The 22,998-nt window shown below is 37.1% G+C and overlaps 1 protein-coding gene across 2 annotated transcripts in view; it reads right to left on the bottom strand.

The window, feature by feature from the left end:
• ZNF609 (zinc finger protein 609) overlaps nucleotides 1-22,998 on the bottom strand; it is a 403,867-nt gene that overhangs the window by 132,708 nt on the left and 248,161 nt on the right. For both annotated transcript variants that reach the window (XR_013162437.1, XM_077128206.1), the window contains exon 3: nucleotides 1,532-1,757. Coding sequence is in view for 1 of the 2 variants with exons in the window: in XM_077128206.1 (XP_076984321.1) it covers nucleotides 1,532-1,757 (226 nt within the window). In the remaining variant the exon portion in view is untranslated. The remainder of the gene's footprint in view (nucleotides 1-1,531; nucleotides 1,758-22,998) is intronic.

The following is a 22,998-nucleotide window of genomic DNA, read 5'->3' as shown; positions in this document are numbered from 1 at the left end:
AAATGTATAGTGGAAGGCTAGAAACAAGACCATGCAAAAATTTCCCCATTTTATAGGCCTAGCTCTATAAAATCTGTACTAAGTGACAAATGTATGTAGTGGGGTAGACTGCTGGGCAATGAGGCAACCAGTGAAGCTGCTGCCCCTCCAGGTACTGAAAAGGCAAGAGGTGCATATTATATAAGCCAATAATGTCAATTTAAGAGTAACTGCTCTCTATTCCCTTTTCTCCTTCAGCTGCACTTTTATTACTTTTTCTCTTCAAACCTGACCCAACATTCATTTATGTTCCAATTTTCCCACATAAAATGCTAGAGAGGGTAAGGAGAGTGTAGACACACTTTGGATTACTTGGCCAGCACCTATCAAGTGACTGCTTATGAATAACTATGAAGGGCAGACGATATAACAAATCGGGCTTGGCAATCTCTAGAAGCTGGGAGATTTTTTAACATCTTTTATTGTGAAATATAACAAATATACAAAAAAATGATAAATTTCAAAGTACATTTTGACAAGTAGTTTTAGAACAAATTTCAAAGTATAGTATGGGTTACAGTTCCACCATTTAAGGTGTTTCCTTTCAGCTGCTCCAGTGAGACTGGAGACTAAAAAGAGATATCAAAAATTATTCAGTAGTCATACTCATTTGTTGAATCCTATCTTCTCTGATACAATTCCTCCTTCTCCTTGATACTTCTCCCAATCTTTGGGGACATTTGGGCAATGATCATTACAATTTCATGTTGAAAAGGGGAGTTGACATTATGGGGTAGGGGGATGCAACTGGCTGATACTCTTGGAGAGACTGGTAACTCTGGGTTTCAGGGCTTATCTGGCATAGGAACAATCTGGAGGTTATAGGCTTCTGAAAAATAAACTTAGTGAGTAAAACTTTTACAGAGCTTTAGATAGAACCCTGGGTATTCTTTAGGGTTTACAGGAATATGTTGGTTGAGGCTTGGCATACCATGGCAATTAGCAATATCTAGCTGAAGCTTGTATAAGAGTAACCACCAGAATAGACTCTCAACTCTATTTGAAATCTCTTAGCCACTGATACCTTATTTTATTACATTTCTTCTTCCCCTTTTGGTCAGGTAGGCATTGTTGCCTCCATGGTGCCAGGGTCAGGCTCATCCTTGGGAGTCATGTTCCATGTTGCCAGAGAAACTTACATCCTTGGACATGATGTCCCATGTAGGGGGGAGGGTAATGATTTCACCTGCAACATTGGGCTTAGAGAAAGAGAGGTCATATCTGAGCAACAAAAGAGGTTCTCTGGAAGTAACCCTTAGGCATTATTATAAGTAGTCCTAGCTTCTCCATTACAGATATAAGTTTCATAACAGCAAGAAGCTGGGAGATTTTGATAAGAAGTTTTACTGTAATCCTCCATGTGGGCATTTCCAGTAAACTGGCACCTTAGACTCTTACTAAATATCTGGCATTATTCACAACAATCAGCCCCTGTAGGCTCCCTTTTAGAAACAGGTTGAGATGAGATGGGAACTCCACATATAGCACTTACCATCTTCTGTTTCCTGCCATACGATGCCCTCAAGGTTGACGCTGGTCCCAGGTTCACAGGGGCCCAGGCATTCAGGCTCTGTGGCTAGAGCAACATCACATGTGTTCACCCCAACTGATCGGGTGCGAACCATGATCTGCTCACAGGGGGATGAGATGTCATTACTGACTACTGGCACCAAAAGGTGCAGTGGCAGCACTGCTGGTGTGGAGACAGGGGACTCCATCTGTGGGGAAAAAGAAAGTAGTAATTGAGTTACAAGGAGAACATTTAGAGGAAATAACTTCTTTGTATTTAATCTAGTTCTACATCTTTTCCTGCCACTGTGCAAAAAGCCCTAAAAAGAAGGATTTGTTTCTACTTTTCACTTTTTTGCTTATTATACCACCACAAATCCAGTGGTATAGATAAGTGTACCCTGTACTAGGAGAAGCTCTATTTCTTATTAATGATCTTCCTTATAAACTGTGGTTGGCTGAAAGTATATAACAAAGACATCTAATTCTTCTCCTCTCATTAGAAAACCTCTAATATAGATTTCAATAGTAACAGAGCACATGGATTGATGAGAATGAAAAGGTCCAGTTTCTGAGGCATGTCCTAATGACACCACATTCTTACCATCACTCTAGCTTTCAACCAACAGTATTAATCAGGTATAAAACCCATGAATATATAGTTGGGGATAAAAAGAGAAGAAATATTCAGATTCTAAGAATGCCATTTCAAGAAGACTGGGCGCTCAAACACATCTTTAGCTAGAAAGAAATCTAATTAAAAGCCATAGGAGGACAGGGATTGATCTTACAAGGGTTTCTAACCATCAGAGATTCTAACAGTGGTTGGTTAATGAGAATGACATTTTAGAATATGAATCTAATATAATCTGTTTATCTGTAATAAACAGGAAATGCTATTATTATGCAGAAACAAATCCATAGCAGCCTGTAGATGTAGCTGAATACAAATATGTAAATAGAAATAGTTAAATACAGGACTAGCAATCTACGTTCAAAACAAAGAACCTCTCACAAGAATCAAATTACTTTGGCTCCAAGAATAATGCTATACATCTAGATACAGCAGAGAAACTGTAAGGAAAAGGGCGATGACCTCTTAACTCTTCGAATCCTAGCATTTATCAGGGTGACAAAGTACCAACTTTGAGTCTAGTGTTTAATCCAATCTGAGCAAAGTGACTTGCATTTACGAAGGTACTCAATATACATGTTGACTGATTTTTCCTCAAGACTAAGTATTATAGCAATCAGCAAACCTAGAAAGTAAGTGTTAAAGGATTGGGACCCTCTTTTCCTTGTGAAAGACTTTTTAATTCCAGTAAAATGCAGTCTTTGAACAGATCTATGTTCAGAAAGAGCCATACATGCATTCATTAATCTGAGCTGCAGTCAGCTCTGTAACAGAACTTTGTTTCTGAGATAGTCTACTATCCAATCACCATGCCACCAATAATCTACATCCCTCTCTACCTTTAACACACACACACACATACCTTTCTACCCTTGAAAACTACTATAGAAACTGAAATATGGTACTGTATCATTCCCTGCAATAAATTCTAGTTTCTTGGCTTAGAAAGTCACTGGTACTTGCACATCATCACTGCCAGAGTCCCTAGAATGCTCAAACTCTGATTCAGATTAATGTTCATGACTAAAGAGCAGCCAAACTCTGATGTAGATTAACGTTTGTCCCTAAAGAGCGGCCAAACATTATCCTTAGCTGATTGTTGTCACACACCCCAACACTGTACTTCTCTAATGCTGCCTTTTTCATAAAGTGAAATGGAAGTAAAGCTTGAAATGAATGTTCAGCATTATGGTAAAATCCAAAAGGCAATTTTATTCTCTTGAAAACTGGGCATTTACAATTTAATTTGGTAATCTTCAAGGAGTATGGTGGATCTTCAAAAGACCCCTTAAAATGTCCATGACAAGCAGTGGGGACAACCAAAGCAACAGACTGAGCCCCTAGTCGTGGGTTTGTTCATATGAAACTTAACCCCGCAAAGGATAGGCTAAACTTACTTAAAATTAGGCCTAAGAGTCACCCCCAAGAGAACCTCTTTTGTTGCTCGGATGTGGCCTCTCTCTCTCAGCCAACACGACAAGCAAACTCACTGCCCTCCCCCTTTCTACGTGGGACAGGACTCCCAGGGGTGTGGACCTTCCTGGCAACGTGGGAAAGAAATCCTAGAATGAGCTGGGACTCAGCACCAAGGGATTGAGAAAACCTTCTCGATCGAAAGGGGGAAGAGAGAAATGAGACAAAATAAAGTGTCAATGGCTGAGAGCTTTCAAACAGAGTCAAGAGGTTATCCTGGAGGTTATTCTTACGTATTAATTAGCTATCACCTTTTTAGTTAAGGTGTAACAGAGAGGTAGGAGGGAACTGCCTGAAAATGTTGAGCTGTATTCCAGTAGCAATGTTTCCTGAAGATGATGATTGTATAATGATAAAGCTTTTGCAATGTGACTGTGTGATTGTGAAAATCTTGTGTCTGATGCTTCTTTTACCTACCTTATGGACAGATGAGTAAAACATATGGATTAAAAATAAATAAATAATAGGGGAACAAATGTTAAAAATTTTAGTAGATTGAAATGCTAGTGATCAATGAATGGGAGGGGTAAGGGGGATGGTATGTACGAAATTTTTTTTGTTTTCTTTTTATTTCTTTTTCTGAATTGATGCAATGTTCTAAGAAATGATCATTATGATGAATATACAACTATGTGATAAAAGGAATGTTCATATTGCATGTTGATTGGTTTTATTAATAAAAATTTTTAAAAATGTCCATGTACAGAAAAGGTAAAAAAAAAAAACAAAAAAAAACACAACATGGTAAAAAGCTGGAAAGACATGGCTACCAATACAGAAAAAGTAAACCAGAGCTTCCCTATTACTCTAGTGTAATGTTGGTTCACTAAACCAGAATGAAGCTGAATGAAGCTGGTTCACATCATTAAGGCTTTTAGGAATGAATGTTATAAGAAGGTAGCTCATAACTCTTTGGAAAGAATGCTTCCTGGAGATTTTACCACTGAGAATCACTAGAAAGGAAAAACTAGAGACACTGTATACAGATCATCTTTATTCTTGGCCTCACCTATTTCTCTGTTCTTTCTCTTGAGGAAGAACTGACACAGAAGCAATTTCACAGGCAGTATGTACATTTCCTTTGCTTAAGGTTTGTTCCTTTTTCTATACCTTTTAATAATACTTCTAATAGCAGGAGAAATTCCTGCAGGGTCTCCTCCTGCACAGATCTTGGCCTAAACATTCTAGGTTTCTCTTGTGAGCTTCCTATCTGCCTTGCTTGAGTATATCCTGCTGCCAATATGTTCCATTGCTGAGGCAGCAACCCCAGGCACAGAAGGAGGTAAATCCCCAGGGAGACCCTAGATATTCTTTCTCAGCCAGGTTAAAGTGCTGCCTGAGGTCGGGGGAAGATATATTACTACATTCTAGATAAAGCCAAGGTTCCAATTCTACACTGACAAATCCAGAAAACAACATCTAAGACTCAAGTTGGAAACACCACTGCTATATTCAAACATTTTGCCAAAGTAAACGTTGCTACAAAACATTTAAAGAGAAGAAATTTATTTAGCTGGAAACTTACTTAGCTGAATAACAGATCTAATACAAATGAAAATCTGAATAACATGTATATGTACCAAATTACCCTTTACTGATCAGAGTAAGTAGGGTTCAGGATCTCTGTTTGTGTGAAGATTATTTAATTATTTAATTAATAAAAAAAAGATGTTTGGGGGTGTGGAGAAGTGACGAAATCTACCTATGGGTTTGAAACTATTCATTTTTCTTCTACTTTGCAACAGAAATCTGAGAAATCACAGAGCAGCACAATAATGTTTAATTACAACTCCAGCTCTGCTAATTACCATTTGGTCATTTCTGTAATCAACATTAAGCCATAGTACATTGTGAGTAGCTTTGTGGTATTCATCCAATAAACTAGGTGGTTTAATGGAATTTCATATTCTACTCTTCATTGGAACACACAAAGCTTCATTTATCACTCTCCGGGAGAGGATAAACAAATTAGAAAATAACTCATTTTGCCATCTTTCCCATAGACTTAGGATACAAGGGCAGGGAAAGTCAGAAGATTGGTGCCAACAGGGAAAAAAGGAAGAGGAATATATACAAAAAAAAGTTATTAAATGTTCTAACAACTACAACAACAACAACAAAAAGCTGGGCCAGTTCTCAGCTCTGAAATAGTAAGAAGTGCCAACATTGCTCCTGGGGCACATAAATGGGTTAAACAAAACAAAAACCTGAAAGAAGAGAAATAAAGATGTAAATCTCTGAAGTTTTCCAACAGTTCATGCTCTTCATTTTATTTTAACCAGACAAATATGTATTGTATGCCCTCTATACTCCTCGTGCTGTTCTGGGTACTGGGAATAATTGTGAACAAAACTGAAAAAGTATGTTCCTTTGTAGAACTTAAATTCCAATGGATAAGAGAGAAATTAAGAGATGAAATCCATAATTTGCCTGGAGAAGCTAAGAAAGGACCCACAGATACACAGAAAGAGAGAAATGCCCAGAGATATTTGGAGGCAGCTATTGAAATCATAATCAGCAGAGAATGATGAGCAGATTTCACCACGTGCCTTTCCACGTGACAGAAATACCCTGGATACCAACAGCCTCTCCTCAGAGAAGTGTCTGCAGGAAATAACATTAATTTACTTTTCCAATGATCTAACTGGGGACTCCAAGGTACATTTTCAACTACATCATCCTTCATGGAGAAGATAAATTTCCATCTATAATCAGTTGATTGCTTTTATGATCGAAATAGGAGAGTGCCTTCAGCAGTGTGGGAAGTCTCCTCATCCAGTCGGTTGGAGGTTTTAAAAGCCACAACTGAGGATTTCAGAAGTCAGAAGAATTTCTGCCTCTACTTCAGTCAGCCAACTTCCTCTCAGGAATTCAAATTCACCTTTACCAGAGTTTCCAGCTTGCACCCTACTTTACTTGCCAGTTCCCAAGGTGAGAACAACCTCTTATAATCTCTCTCTTCCTTTCTCTTCCTCCTTCCTCTCTGTATATTCTGTCCTTTCTGGTTCTCTAGACATCACTTTTACAAGTAGTAACCCAAAATAAAGAAAACTGATCACAAAACAAACAAACAAAAAACTAATGGATAGGCAGTAAATAAATAATGCTGTTAAAATATACTATTCTGTTAGAAGAGATAATGTAGAAAAATTAAGCAAGGTGAGGGGACAGAGAGTGGTGTAGTAGTGGGGAAAAATGACTTTAAACAGGGGTCTGAATAATGCAAGGGAATGAGCTGTGATGTTATCTGGGAAAAGAGAATTTCAGGCTGAAGGAAGAGTAAGTGCATGGCACAGAGGTAAGAATTTAATTGAAATGCTCAAAGAGAGAAAAGAAAGATGGTAATTTGGCAGGAGAAAGGCATTTCTCTCTTTCTGTGTATCTGTGGGTCCTTTCTTAGCTTCTCCAGGCAAATTATGGATTTCATCTCTTAATTTCTCTCTTATCCATTGGAATTTAAGTTCTACAAAGGAACATACTTTTTCAGTTTTGTTCACAATTGTATTCCCAGTACCCAGAACAGCACGAGGAGTATAGAGGGCATACAATACATATTTGTCTGGTTAAAATAAAATGAAGAACATGAACTGTTGGAAAACTTCAGAGATTTACATCTTTATTTCTCTTCTTTCAGGTTTTTGTTTTGTTTAACCCATTTATGTGCCCCAGGAGTACTAAAACTAGGCAGTACTAAATGAAATGGGAGAGTTAGTTAGGGGCTAAGTCAAGAAGGAAATCTTATACCATAGTAAAGTCACGATTTTATTCTAAATGTGAAGACAATTCACTAGAGGGTTTCTGATAGGGGCGTCTACAGTCTGGCAAATGTTTATAAGAATCACTCTGTAGTGGATTCTGTGGTGCTCTGTCCAGGCACTTCAGGACTAATGTATTCCTTCTCCCAGCTGCTGGGAGTTGGGAGACTGACAGCACATAGCTGTGTCCATCAACTCCTTTACTTATAATGAAACTTCTTTACAACTCACCTTTAGATATCTGTCTAACAGCACCTATTAAGGGATCTGATTGCTGATAGGCAGGCGACACAGAAATGGGGATGGGGGAAGGAAGAAAGACCCAATCATTAATCACCTCACAAGAACTAATTATACATTGACTTTGGATGCCACCTACACATGAGTACGGGCATTATGTGGCATCAAAGCTGCCATATAATTTTAGGGGTGCAGAAAATGCACTGAAGAAATATTGCCCCCCTTTACTTTCACAAACATGAATCTGATACCTTAACCTTCACAGTCAAAAGCCAGAAAGGAGTCCAGTTCTACTCTAACTGGAGTAGCTTTAAGAAACTCCCCTTTATGCAATAATACCAATTCTAATATAGGTAAATGGGGTATAGGGCTGGAATGAATGCTTTTTGATTCGAGGACAAACATTTAAATATGTCCCCTGCCAACATATTATATAAAACTTGGTTTGCTCACAAATTTTTCTGTGGCTTATTAAAAAGAAGAACAGACAATTTAATAATTTGTATTTATCAGTTTATTATATTATTTATTTCTGTTAAATTAAAACACAAATGAAAAGTCCTTGATTATGTGAAACTACATTCTATTGGCTTGAATTACAAGATAAAATCAGTTTCTATGATTATTTTTGCTTAGTCTGAAAGACCAGTTATTCCTTGTAGTGAGGCTGGCAGGTAGAGATTACAGAATAATTGGGGATGGGGGAAGAAGTCTGAATTTCCTACTTCCCTTAAAGTTCTTGCTACATAGAATAGAATATCCAGGTAAATCCCCAAACAATACAACATTTAACTATTAGTGAAAAGGGATATCCAGCCCCTTATCAAATCCAAGTGTACTGCCATATTCATTAAAATAAAAAGAAGAGGCTGTTGGTTTGCTGAACTTCCAGATATCATTCAGGCTCATCTGGAAAATAATTTGATTGCACCTGCTTAATTTTCTAAAAAACATCTTATAGGAAAAGACAAGAAGGAAAAAGAGTAAAAAAGATAGAAAGGGTAGCAGGCATCACAAGCAGATATCAAACAGTTCTTAGAAGCTCAAATTCTATTATTCACGGGGACTTACTTTAGCACTCAATTTTAACCAGTCAGCGCATGGTCAAGGTCAGCAGTGGAGGCCGTTTTAGTGCACACTAGAAAATGCAGAGAATGTATAATTTGAAGATGACAGTCTAGCCTTGGGAGTTTCCCAGCAGTGCTCCCCACACTTTCTCTGGCTCAGACCCTAAAGACCTTTTCTGGTGAAGAGAAGGAGATAGCAGATCAAATAATCATAATATTTAAATCTGTCTAAATTTCTTGTGTGTGAAAATGGATAAGCCACGCTGGAAATTTAACAAAGAAAAAAAATTACGTAAGAGGAATCAATGCATAACACAAATCATATGGAGCATCCATTATTGTGGAAAAGATTTTTGCTGAATGAACCATTTCCTCTGCTCTTCTTACTGTCTACAAACTCCTGCCTACTTGAAATTCACATTTTCCTTCATCAAAGCTATTAATTTAACAGCTCATGAATGATGATAGGGAACTAAGTACTACCTCTGAAGGTGACTGTATTTTTTTTTCTACAGAAGGCTGGTGATAACTCCTATTTCTGCATTGTTCCAAAGGAAGCATTAGGATTAACTTCCCCAAAATAAAGGACCTAAGAAAAATTCATCCTTGGACTGCAACAACTTCCTCTCCCAACCATACCCTTAGCTGGAGATTGAATCATGCCATTCACAAAAGGCATGTTAATGTTCATTCAAGTCCCAATCCGTGGTTCTATGGGTATGAACCCATCAGTAAATTGGACCTTTGAAGATGTTACTGGTTAAGGTGTGCCCAAACTGAAACAGGATCTGGCTCAAGTACTTACAAGCAAAGAAAGCCGTGACAAAAAAGAAGAAGCTAGAAGTCAACAGAACTTGGAAAAGACAGAAGATGCTGTCCTGTGCATTGTCATGTGACAGAAAAGCCAAAGACCAAGGATTGCCAGGCACTGGAAGGCCAACGCCTCAAACTTGAACTTCTCTAGTCTTAAAACTTAAAACAAGAATCCATTTCTGTTGTTTAAGGTACCCCACTTTATGGTGTCTGTTTTAGCAGCTGGGAAACTAACTAAAACACCCCTTTACTTCCATTTACACATACTCATTTCATAAAAAGTCAGGACTGAGTATGTCACCTCTACTCAATTCTCCTACTTTCAGGATACAAAAACAAACATACAAAAATTAAAAAAAACCATAAACTAAATAAGGTGAACGCAACAAAAAGGTTAAGTTTTTCTTTTTGAAAGAATCATTCAGAATCTCAACTTTCAGAAGACAAATCTCAAACAGTGATTCCTAGGTCATACCACACAAACCTCTGAGAATTCCAAATCCAGACATCAAAACACAAATCTGGATTATTAGTGTTTGTAAAGGGAAATACAGGTGATCTTTCCTGCTCTAAGCCTACTGTTCTTAAATATTTTGGTCTCAAGTATCTTTTATACGTTTAAAAATGGAGAACCCTTTGCAAAGAGCTTGTATTTATATAGGATATATCTACTGGTATTTACCATATTAGAAATTAAAACTGAAAAAAATTAGTAGGTACTAATTTATTTAAAATAACTAACAATTTCAGGCGGGATTAAGATGGCAGCTCAATGTGGTGTAGACTGTAAATTGGTCCTCCAGAGCAGTTACCCAGGAACAGTACAGAACAACTACTGGGGGCCACATCAGTGATCGGACACACAGCATCCACCTGTCTGGACAAACTGGACCAGATGCGAGCCCACCCAGAACAGTGAGTATACCAAGCCATGAAGGCTGGTGCCCGTCTGCCACAGGCTGGTCCCAGAGGGGAAAGGAAAGAGACTTTACTAGCAGCAAGGGGACTGAGATCAACCAAGCTCCAACTGTGGAACTTAATTAACAAATTCTGACTACTAAAAATAACCCCCCAACTCAGCTGAACCTCAAGTAAAAGCTGAAATTGCTGGGTTCTGCCCCAGTGAAGAGAGCACAGGGCTAAAGGAAAAAGAAAACAGAAGTTTTTAGGGATCGGACAACACAAAATACTTGAAAGGGCTGGGGTCCTGAAGGAAAGGAGGGGGCACATAGGACCTGGAGATACATAGAGCAATGTACCAACTTAAGCTCTTGACTGGCAAACCTGAGGAATGTGTGTCTGCTCTGGAAAGGATATTTTTTTCTTTTATTTTTTGGCCCTGTTTCTATAGCTTGACTGCTCTTTGGATACAACTGCAAGGCTTCTCAGGCTCCAGCTGCCACAGGCAAGGGCGGATATAAGCTTGTCTGAGAGACAGAGGTTGGTCAGGTGAAAGGAAGTAATTCCCTGGAGGCTGTGTCTTCCCCAGGAGAGAGGTGGTACTGACCCAGCTCAGGTGGAATCCCTCCCTCAAGGAATTCAGACCCCAGGGTCTGGAAAACTGAAGCAACCACAGCCAGCCTACAATCTCTCCTCTGTCTCAACCACGCTCCCAGCAGGGAGAGTCTGCTGGAGTTAAAGGTACTGCATCACTTCATGCTGGTGGGACTGCAGGCCGACAAATGCCACATACTGGGCAAGACAGGAAAAGCACAGAGTCTAGAGGCTTCATAGGAAAGTCTTTCAACCTGCTGGGTCTCACCCTCAGGGAAAATTGATGCAGGTGACTCTTTCCTCCTGAGAGGAGACCAATGTGGTCTGGGAAAATCTGACTAGGGTCTATAATACCTAAGTAGACCCTCCTAAAGTAAAAAAAAAAAAAAAAAAAAAAAGCCACCATATAGGCAGGGCAAGAAACAAGAAAACAAGAACCAAAAAATTCTGGTCTATGCTAGAGATCTAGAATAAGCTGAACTAAATGTCAAAGAACAAATAGACAACGAAGTCATCCAGCAAGAAAATCCTGGGTAAAAAAAGGTGAAAACAACCTCCAGAATAAACTAATTAAGGAAATTAAATGCCTAGACGCCGGCAAAAAATAACGAATCATACTAGGAAAATTGAAGATATGACCAAGTCAAAGGAACAAACCAACAATTCAAATGAGACACAGGAGTTGAAACAATTAATTCAGGATGTTCGAACAGACATGGAAAATCTCATCAAAAATCAAATAAATGAATTGAGGTAGGATATCAAGAAGGCAAGGGACAAACAAAAAGAAGAAATCAAAAGTCTGAAAAAACAAATCACAGAACTTATGGGAATGAAAGGCACAGTGGGAGAGATGAAAAGAACTATGGAAACCTACAATGTTAAGATTTCAAGGGGCAGAATACAGGATTAGTGAACTGGAGGACGGGACATCTGATATCTGACAAGCAAAAGAAAATATAGGGAAAATAATGGAAAAACATGAGCAGGGATTCAGGGAATTGAAAGACAACATGAAGTACATGAATATACATGCTGTGGGTGTCCCAGAAGGAGAAGAGAAGAGAAAAGGAGGAGAAAAACTAATGGAGGAAATCATCACTGAAAATTTCCCAATTCTAATGAAAGACTTAAAATTATAGCTCCAAGAAGTGCAGTGTACCCTAAACAAAACAGATCCAAATAGATGTACTCCAAGACACTTACTAATCAGAATGTCAGAAGTCAAAGATAAAGAGAGAATTTTGAAAGCAGCAAGAGAAAAACAATCCATCACAGACAAGGGAAACCCAATAAGACTATGTGTCGATTTTTCAGCAGAAACCATGGAGGCAAGAAGACAGGAAACTTTCCCCCTAAGATCAGGAACAAGACAAGGCTGTCCACTATCCACCACTGTTATTCAACATTGTGTTGGAAGTTCAAGCCAGAGCAATTAGACAAGAAAAAGAAATACAAGGCATCAAAATTAGAAAGGAAGAAGTAAAAATCTCAATGTTTGCAGATGACATGACACTATATGTCAAAAAACCTCAAAAAATTCACAGCAAAACTACTAGAGCTAATAAATGAGTACAGCAAAGTGGCAGGTTACAAGATCAACACGCAAAAATCTGTAGTGTTTCTATACAGTAGTAATGAACAACCTGAGGGGGAAATCAAGAAAAATTTCCCCCCCAAAATTCCATTTACAATTGCAGCCAAAAGAATAAAATATTTAGGGATGAATTTAACCAAGGATACAAAAGGTCTATAGAAAGAAAACTACAAGAAATTGCTAAAAGAAATCACAGAAGACCTAAATAAATGGAGGGACATACTGTGTTCATGAACTGGAAGACTAAATATAGTTAAGATGTCAATTCTACCTAAATTGATTTATAGATGCAATGCAATATCAATTAAAATCCCCAAAACTTACTTTTCAGAAACAGAAAAACCAACAACCAAATTTATATGGAAGGACAGGGTGCCCTGAATAGCTAAAAAATATCCTGAGAAAGAAAAATGAAGTCAGGGGTCTCACACTACCTGATTGAAGGTGTATAACAAAGCTACAGTGGTCAGAACAGCACGGTACTGGTATAAAGATAGATATACTGACCAATGGAATCGAATACAGTGTTCAGATATAGACCCTCTCACCTATGGACAATTGACCTTTGATAAGGCAGTCAAGCCAACTCACCTGGGACAGAACAGTCTTGTCAATAAATGATGCTTGGAGAATTGGATATCACATGCAAAAGAATGAAAGAGGATCCATAGCTCAACCCCTATCCAAAAATGAACTCAAACTGGATCAAAGACCTAAACATTAGATCTAAGATCACAAAACTTTTAGAAGAAAATGTAGGGAAATATCTTATAAAAAACTTATAATAGGATGCGGTTTCCTAGATCTTACACTCAAAGCACGAGCACTGAAGAAAGAAATAAATGGGAACTCCTCAAAATTAAACACTTTGGTGCATCAAAGAACTTTGTCAAGAAAGTAAAAAAGACAGCCTACATAATAGGAGACAATATTTGGAAATGATATATCAGATAAAGGTCTAGTATCCAGAATATATAAAGAAATTGTTCAGCTCAACAACAAAAAGACAAGCAGCCCAATTACAAAAAGGGCAAAAGACAAGAATAGACACTCCTCAAAAGAGGAAATACAAATGGCTAAAAGGCACATGAAAAGATGCTCAACTTCTTCCCTGGCTATTAGGGAAATGCAAATCAAAACAACAATAAGATATCATCTCACACCCATCAGAATGGCCATTATCAATAAAACAGAAAATGACAAGTGCTGGACAGGATGTGGAGAAAGAGGCACACTTATTCACTGTTGGTGGGAATGTCAAATGGCACAACTGCTGTGGAAGGCAGTTTGGCAGTCCCTCAGGAAGCTAAGCATAGACTTGCCATATGATCTGGCAATATAGGTATTTACTCAGAGGACATGTGGGCAAGGACACAAATGGACATTTGCACACCAATGTTTATAGTGACATTATTTACAGTTGCCAAGAGATGGAAACAGCCAAAATGTCCATCAACAGATGAGTGGCTCAACAAGCTGTGGTATACACATATGATGGAATATTATGCAGCTGTAAGACAGAATAAAATCATGAAGCATGTAACAACATGATGGACCTTGAGGACGTTATGCTGAAGGAGATTAGCTAGAAACAAAAGGACAAATACTGTATAGTCTCACTGATATGAACTAACATTAATGAATGAATTTGGAGAATTTCAGTTAAGAACAGAGGCCATCAGGAGATAGAAATAGGAATGCCTAGACAATGATAGTAACTAAATTTACAAATTAAAAAATGTTTCTGCATGAGGAAGAATAAAGGAATATCAATACTGCAGGGTGTTGAGAATATATTGGTAACTCATATTTTCAAACTTTAACTTATGTGTAAGCCTAAAGCAAAAAATGTTTATTTGGTACAAAATTTATATTTTGACTAGTTCATTTCCTAATATAACTCACATGGGCAGTTCAATTGAACACCATAAATACACGGAACCTTGAATAGAGCATGAGATTTTGTAGGTATGTCCAGAGTGATGCCCTGATAAATCCCAGAGTGATGTGAACAGTGAATAAAAAAGTACTTGCAAAGTCCCCTTGGGGGAGTGGCGAGAAAGGGGGGAAATTCAACTTCCCTATTTGGAGAATTCCTGATATTATTGCAAGCAGTGGCGACAACCAAAGCAATAGGCCAAGCCCTCAATCTTGGGGTTTGTTCATATGACATTTATCCCCGCAAAGGACAGACTAAGCCTACTTAAAATTAGGACTAAGAGTCACCCCTAGAGAACCTTTATTGTTGTCAGATGTGGGCTATCTTTCTCTCAGCCAACATAGCAAGCAAACTCACTGCCCTACCCCTCTCTACGTGGGACATGACTCACAGGGGTGTAAACCTCCCTGGCAACATGGGATAGAAATCCTAGAATGAGCTGGGAATCAGCATCAAGGGATTGAGAATACTTTCCTGACCAAAAGGGGGAAGAGAGATATGAGACAAAGTGTCAATGGCTGATGAGAGATTTCAAACACTCAAGAGGTTATCCTGGAGATTATTCTTACGCATTATATAGATATCCACTTTTTAGTAGGCTAGAGGGAATTGCCTGAAACTGTAGAGCTGTGTTCCAGTAGCCATGTTTCTTGAAGATGACTGTATAATGATATAGCTTACATAATGTGACTGTGTGGTTGTGAAAACCTTGTGTCTGATGTTCCTTTTATGTACAGTATGGAAAATGAATAAACATACAGATTAAAAATAAATAAATAATACGGGGAAAAAATGTTAAAATTTTAAAAATATATATATTTTTACTTCCATCTATTGGGTAGATTGAAATATGCATTTCAATGAGAGGAAGTGGTAAGGGGTATGGTATGTATGAGGTTTTTTTAAAATTTCTTTTTCTGGAGTGGTCAAATGTTCTAAAAAATGATTATGGTGATGAACAAACAATTATGTGATGATAAAGTGAGCCATTGATTGTACACCATATATGGAATGTTTGTATGTTAAGAATGTGTGTGCTTGTACATTGTTTTATCAGTAAAAATTAAAATAAAATAACTAACAATTTCAAAATGAAACAACAACTATAGAAACAACAGACTAGGGGTTGCCAGGGATTAGAGTTGGGGGGAGGCAGAAAGGAGGTGGATATTGTTATAAAAGAGTAACACAAAGGATCCTTGTAACTATTGCATACCTTGACTGCGTGTGGTGGATTAATGAGCCTGTATGTGAAAAAAAATGCACAGAACTAAACACTCACACACACAGATATGCACAGACATAAATGAGTACTAGTAAAATGGGAAATTTGAATGATAGAGGTTATTTGTATCAATGTTGATACCCTTGGTTGTGATATTATAGTACAGTCTTGCAAGATGTTACAATTGAGGGAAAATATGGTACAAGAGAGCTCTCTGCATTATTTATTACAATTATAATTATCTCAAAATAAAAAGATTAATTAAAAAAATGTAGAATCTCAAATGACATTTTATTTATATGAGCTATATCTATTGAAATTCAGTATACTGGAAATTAAAACTGAAAAAATTTAATATGAATTAATTTATTTACAGTAATAAAATATTATACATTAGTATGTATTGCCTTTTTAATAAAAATAGCTATAGTTTTTCAAAAGAAAGGAAAAAAAAATAAAAGTGGCATTGTTTTACATTTTTGCAAATCTCCTTAATGCCTGGTTTACTAGAAGATAAGACATTCAATCTTGGTGAAATGTTTTGGGTAAAGTATATAAAGAATATCAGCTTTGAGCAGATACACACACACACACATATATTCAGATATACATATCACACATATATGTATCTCTCTCTAAAAGATACATATATGACACACATATATAAACACACACACACACACCCCTACTTTATTAGCCTTTTCAGGTAATTGTGGATAGTCTTCTTTGATATGGCACCAAAACTCAACAAGTAATAGTTCGTAAAGACTAGTGGCTATATATCTGAAACTATATTATTGAACTTTTTGTACACTATTACACTAAAATCCAATAGTTTATCTTACATTTTGAATGTTTATTTCACCTATGCATGATTTTCAAAATTCATGCACAGGTCATTTAGAACATCTTAGTTTACTGAGTTATACAGCTTTTTCAAATATTGACACACTAATATAAAAAAAATCACATTTGTTAATATTGCATCTGAGTTCATTAAAAAATCTTTAATTAAATATTCATAAGCTGCCACATTAATGGGGAAGGATAGATATAAGTTTTTCAAAAATGATTTCTGCTTGAGAGCTCAAATTTTATTATTAACAACAAATTTTGTCAGTTGTTTTCCTTGAAGTAACAGGCTCATTTCATTCATTTTGAAGACAATGCCTGCCAAATACCCAAGTCTGAATAATTGTAAATTGCCAGTTGTACTTTCAAGTCAAAATACTTTTCTAGAGACAACCATTCTATTTAGCCTGCAGCAGAAGTGCTTTATGTGTATTTCTCATTTCAACACATGTAATATAAAATGACATGTACTGAAAGGTTGAGATTTTAAAAGAATTAATGCTTTTTACTGTTTCGCTAAGGACATTTAAAAAGTTAAACAGGCTTTTACAAATTTTTATTTTATTTATTTATTTTTTTACTGTGAGTACATAGCAGTGAAGAATATGTTGGCTCCTAGTACAATTTCATGCCACTGCCTAGATTCATATCTGGTGGCAGCCATTTTTACCCACAATTGCTTTAGTGCCAGCAGTGCAAATGTCAACAGGGTAAAAAAAGCAAATGATGTCTTAGTATTATTATGTGATGAATTGAATTGTGTACCCCAATATGGACATGTTCTGGTCATGGACCGCATCCTGGTAGGTGTGGGTCCACTGTAAATAAGAACGCTTCAATATGTTATTTTAGTTAAAGTGTGGCTCAATTAAATCAAGATTGGGCTTTAATTCAGATTACTGGGGTTCTTTTTTCTTTAATAATTTATTTTTTATGCTACATATCCATATACAAACACAAACATTCTTATCATATGATCATATAAACTGAGAGAAAGTCAGATGGGGAGTAGTCAGAAGTTAGAAAGCAAGGGAACCCAGAGGAGAAAGGAGAAGACATCATCATATGCTGGAAAACTCAAGGAACCCCAAAGATTGCTGGGAAGTCAGAAGATACAGGCAGGGAAGGAAGAAAGCCTTTTAGCCTCTGAAATTGTGAGGCAATAAATTCCTGTTTTTATATCAACACACTCTATGATATTTGTTTAGCATCCAGGAAGCTAAAACATTATGAAAATAATTTTGACCTCACAGAATCCCTAAAACAGCCTCGGAAATACTTAGGAGTCCATGGGTCATATATTGACAACTACTTCTCTAAGACATTGGTTCCTCTGGCCAGGGACAGGACTCCTGCCTAGGCAGAAGTGAAAGAATGCAGTTGCATCAGCTACAGGAATGATAAAAGGATTCCAATATGGAGTAGAGGTAACTTTTTTGCTTCTTATCTGTCTCTTCCACTACCTTCTAAATTTTGACAAAGTAGAGATGTACAGCGGTATATATAATGATCTTGCCAACTTAATACTAATGTTGTACATAATAGGTACACAAGCATTTGCTGAATGAATGAGGAGGGATAGGGTATATTGAAAAAAATTTGGGATTTGGGTCTATATGATATAAGAAGTAGAGTCTGATAAGAATCAGTACCAAGAGAAGTATTAACATATCAATCAGGATTCTTTCAGTTGGCAAGACATCAATGACCCATTTCAAACAACCTTAACAACAAGAGGATTTATTATATTGTATAAGATAGGTCCAAAGATAGGGAAATTCTCAGAGCTTGTTAATATCAAGAACATGGGATCTTTTTCTATTCTTCTGCATGTAGGTTTTTGGTCTTAGGGTTGCTCTCTCATGCTTCCAAGAGGCTCCATCAACTTTATCTATCATATCTTCAAACAATATCACTTCCTTTGTCCTTTTCTTTTGCATTCCATTTTAGAGTTTCTTCTTTTAAAATAACTTCGGTTGCAAAATTAATAATGCTCACTAAAGTAAAATTATATAGTACAGAAAAGGAAAAGAACAAAACAGGTTAGGCCAGTATCTAAAAGTATATAAAAATGCCAGCATCTAAACGAAATTTTTAAATGGGTCTTGAACAAGACTCATCATTTCCTACAGAAGCCTTCCTTGCCCTTGCCATTTAAGCTAAAGGCATAAGATAAAACTACAAAGGGTGTTGTATGGTACAGGCCAGCTCCTGATTATGGACACCCCAGCACTGCTGAATCTACAAGGAAACAGCCATCAAATGTGATTAGAAGTGATTTCTGTGTTCTAAAGGTCCTAGAATAGCCAATGATTTTGTATAACTTTTATATAAGACTCCTGGATTTGACAGAAAACAACAGTGAATCCAATGAGAGGTATCTCAATCTAAAGAAAGCACCTTAAACTGCAAGGCAGATTTGGGCCCTTAGCATATTTATACAATAGGGTCTTTGTTCTAGTTTGCTAGCTGCCAGAATGCAACACACCAGAGACGGATTGGCTTTTAATAAAAGGGGATTTATTTTATTGGTTCTTCAGAGGAAAGGCAGCTAACTTTCCACTGAGGTTCTTTCTTACGTGGAAGGCTCAAGATGGTCTCTGCTGGTCTTCTCTCCAGGCCCCTGGGTTCCAACAACTTTTCCTGGGGTGACTTCTTTCTGCATCTCCAAAGGTCTGGGCTGAGCTACTAGTGCTGAGATGAGGAATGCCGAGCTGCTTAGGCTGTGCTACATTGCGTTCTCTCATTTAAGCACCAGCCAATTAAGTCAAACGTCACTCATTGCAGCAGACACGCCTCCTAGCTGACTGCAGATATAATTGGCAACAGATGAGGTTCACGTACCGTTGGCTCATGTCCGCAGCAACAAGACTAGGTATGCTCACCTGGCCAAGTTGACAACTGAATCTAACTAACACAGTCTTATTTTATAACATGTATAAAAAGATTCTTAGAAGAATAAGCACAAACAGAATCATAGTATCATATGTGTGGAAAAATCTTAAAGATACTCTAGCTATTCATGCAAGAGTGGAAAGTTTCTCACAATATGTAGTCATCTAGCCTCTATTAGAATTCCACCCCCAACTACCTGGCTGGGTAGAAAAAATAACTGCTACTTTATCAGGATGGCTGAAAATATCAAAATCTATAATATTTATTGAGTATCTACAAGTGTGCCTACAGTATTCTGACAATCTTTAAGAGCTATTCGTAACTATTCTAATAGTCAAGTCACTTTTAAAAGTTCATGATGAATTTCAAATTCATTAAAATCCACCAGAACTTTTTCTAGTCAAATTTTTACTTTGCCAGACTTCCCATATTTCTGTACTTTTACTTTACTTCTGAAAATAAAGCACAGTAGGTATTTTTAGTGTTGCCAAATAAAGAAGGGTCTCCAGAAGAAGAAGAGTGATCATTAGGAACCAAAATAGATTCTAAAGCAAGGCACACTAAACTACCCTACTTGTTTTTGTTTTTTTTCTCCAATAGTGTTGCTAGGTGGAAGTAAAGGATATACAGTGAACGTAAAGGATATACAGTGAAAAGATTCTCTCCCATCTCTGATCCCCAGCTTCCTTTCCCACAAGCACCACTGTGATGCATAAGTATTTGTTTGTTTGTACCTTTCCCTTCTTTTTTAACAGAAGTGAAAATATACTATATACAGTGTTCTGCACCTTACTGTTCATATAAGAATATATGTAGGTAACTGTCTTAAATTTTAAATGCTAATCTTCCTAAAAGACAAACTGGTTAAAATCTTAATAGCTGGGTAACCACAGGTACATTGTACAATCGTTCTGAGCCTTAGTTTCCTTATCTTTAAAAATAAAACAACAAGGGCGGGCAACGATGGCTCAGTGGCAGAGTTTTCACCTGCCATGCGGGAGACCCGGGCTCGATTCCTGGAGCCTGCCCATCCAAAATAAATAAATAAATAGATAAATAAATAAAAACAACAAACCCACCAAGGGTATCCATATTTTATAAGGTTACTATAACAATTAATGGAATGTAAAGTGCTTCATGAACAGTATACAACATACAATAAAAGTCCAGTAACTATTAACTGTTAATGATGATAGTAATAACAATATCTTGTTAATTTAATTCCATCTTTCTAGTTTCATATAATATTGTCAGTCTTTATTCAGATACTCAGTGCTTGAGTTATCCACATCTAGTGTGCTCATGGTAGCACAGTTTTGACTCTGTTATACTTTTCTTTCTCTTTCCTTTCAGAAATCTTCATTTCCTATGAAAAATTCATTCCCTGAACCTTACTCCACAACAGAAGCAGGCCTAGCTTTACCAAAACCATGTGGAATAGGTTCCCCTCAGGCTACAGACATTCTTTCTTTTCTTGCTACCTGAAGCTGGAAAGATGAATTAAATCTGGAACTGCCAAAGACCATTTCTTCACATAAAGAGCCATTGCCAAAGAATAGAGCCAGTTTAGGGAAAAAGGAGAACCCCAATGACATATTTGGGCCCCTGGCTGAAACTAATAAACTTCATTAATGGGAAACTACAAAATCCTTGTTTGCTTAAGCCAGGTTTCTATCTCTGACAACTGAGAAAGTCCTGACCAATATATCACTCACAAATTTATATGCATTCCTTGTATTTAGTTAGGAAGTTGTAATAAAAACATTGAACAAGACTGGACCAAAGGCAGAGTCTTGTGATACACCACCTCCATCTCCACTGACCAACATCCAGTAATGAATACTCTTTAAATATAGTTCTTCAGTCAGCTATAAAATCACCCAACTATATCACTATTCAGACCACATTTCACTGATATGTTGTCATGAGTATCATAAAACGCTTTTTGAGATACCACAAAGAAGTCAAGGCACTCCAATCTAACCATCTAACAACTCTATTGGAAGGGAAAAAAAAGGTAGGGTAGTTTAGCGTGCCTTGCTTTAGAATCTACTTTGGTTCCTAATAATCACTCTTCTTTTTCTGGAGAAGTTTCTTCATTTGGCAACACTAAAAATACCTACTATGCACTAAGCACTATACTATGTTAAGTGATTAATCTAATTCAATACCTATCCCTAGGTCTGATGGGACAGACAAATGTGAGCAGGCAATAAAACAATTACAAAAAAAGGAAGCAAAAGAGGTAAGTACAAAGGGGCAGAATCACTTGTGGTCACCGTGTGGAGAGAGAGAGGTTACATTTCAGCTGAGTTTTAAGAGATAAATTCAACAGAAAGAAAAGAGAAATTAGGTTATTTTAGTTAGTGATAATACCAAATGCATGGGCTGAAGGGGCACCACAAAAAGTTTAGCATGGAAGGGTTGGAGGGAGTGGTGGGTGGACATTATATATCATGGTAAAGAAAGTCAGTATGGAATTTCAAGAGAAAAGCGACATGATTCATTAGGAATTAAAATTTTTATTTTGGTTTTGAGGAAGATTAATTAGAAAGCAGAGACCAGTTGGAAACTGTTGTAACACTTCAAAGAAGATATAATGGTATGGTGATGGTTTGAACCAAGGTAGTCATAGTTGTAATGGAAGGAAGGGGATCAATTAAAGGTAGAAAATAGGATAGGGTAACTGAGTTGATGTTAAGGAAGTAAGAAAATCCTGGGCTGATGTCAAGGTATTTGGTGCCATTATCTCAGACAGGAGTTAGAAGAAAACAACAGCATCATCAACAATAACAATGTGTGGACAGGACAGTCTTGAGAGACAAATTTAACACTGGACACAATGAGGTTTACACAGGTAGCTAGATATGTAAGACTAGAACTCTATTTCATAAAACAACCTTCTTGGGTAATTACTGTTTATTTATTTTAATCTTCTTTTAAAGATGAATATATGAGGTCAGAGAGGTTAGGTAACTTGGCCAAGGTCATACATCTAATAATTCACACTCATGCAGTTTGGCTCCAGCAGCCACAAGGAACAGAGAAATAAGAACCAAAACCAAATGATGCTACAAGAAGCCAAAGGAAAATGAAGTTTAAGAAGAAAATGGGCTAGTGTTAAATAACCTTAGCAAGCAATTCTAGTTGCAGCAAAGCATGGGGCACAGAGGCTAAACATGCTAAGGTAAAGGGAAGATAACTTACTGTGTACCTACTAAATACCAATTCTACATAGGTTATCTCATTAAATGTCATAACCCTTTTATGAAGTAAATGGCAGCTTTGTTTGATAGAAAATAAACAGAGCCTCAGGAAGGTTACTTGATTTATTCACAATTACCCAGTTATTAAGCAGGAGGGCCAGAATTTGAACCAAGGTGTGACTCTGAAGTTGATGTTCTTTTCCATTATACCACGCTACTCTAGAGAAGCTGACCTGTGACCAGAAAGGAGAGCACAAGTA

This window comes from Tamandua tetradactyla, chromosome 14 (genome assembly GCF_023851605.1).
Source record: "Tamandua tetradactyla isolate mTamTet1 chromosome 14, mTamTet1.pri, whole genome shotgun sequence".
NCBI lineage: Eukaryota > Metazoa > Chordata > Mammalia > Pilosa > Myrmecophagidae > Tamandua > Tamandua tetradactyla.
Note: the sequence above shows the minus strand (reverse complement) of the source record. Positions and strands in the feature narration are given on the sequence as shown.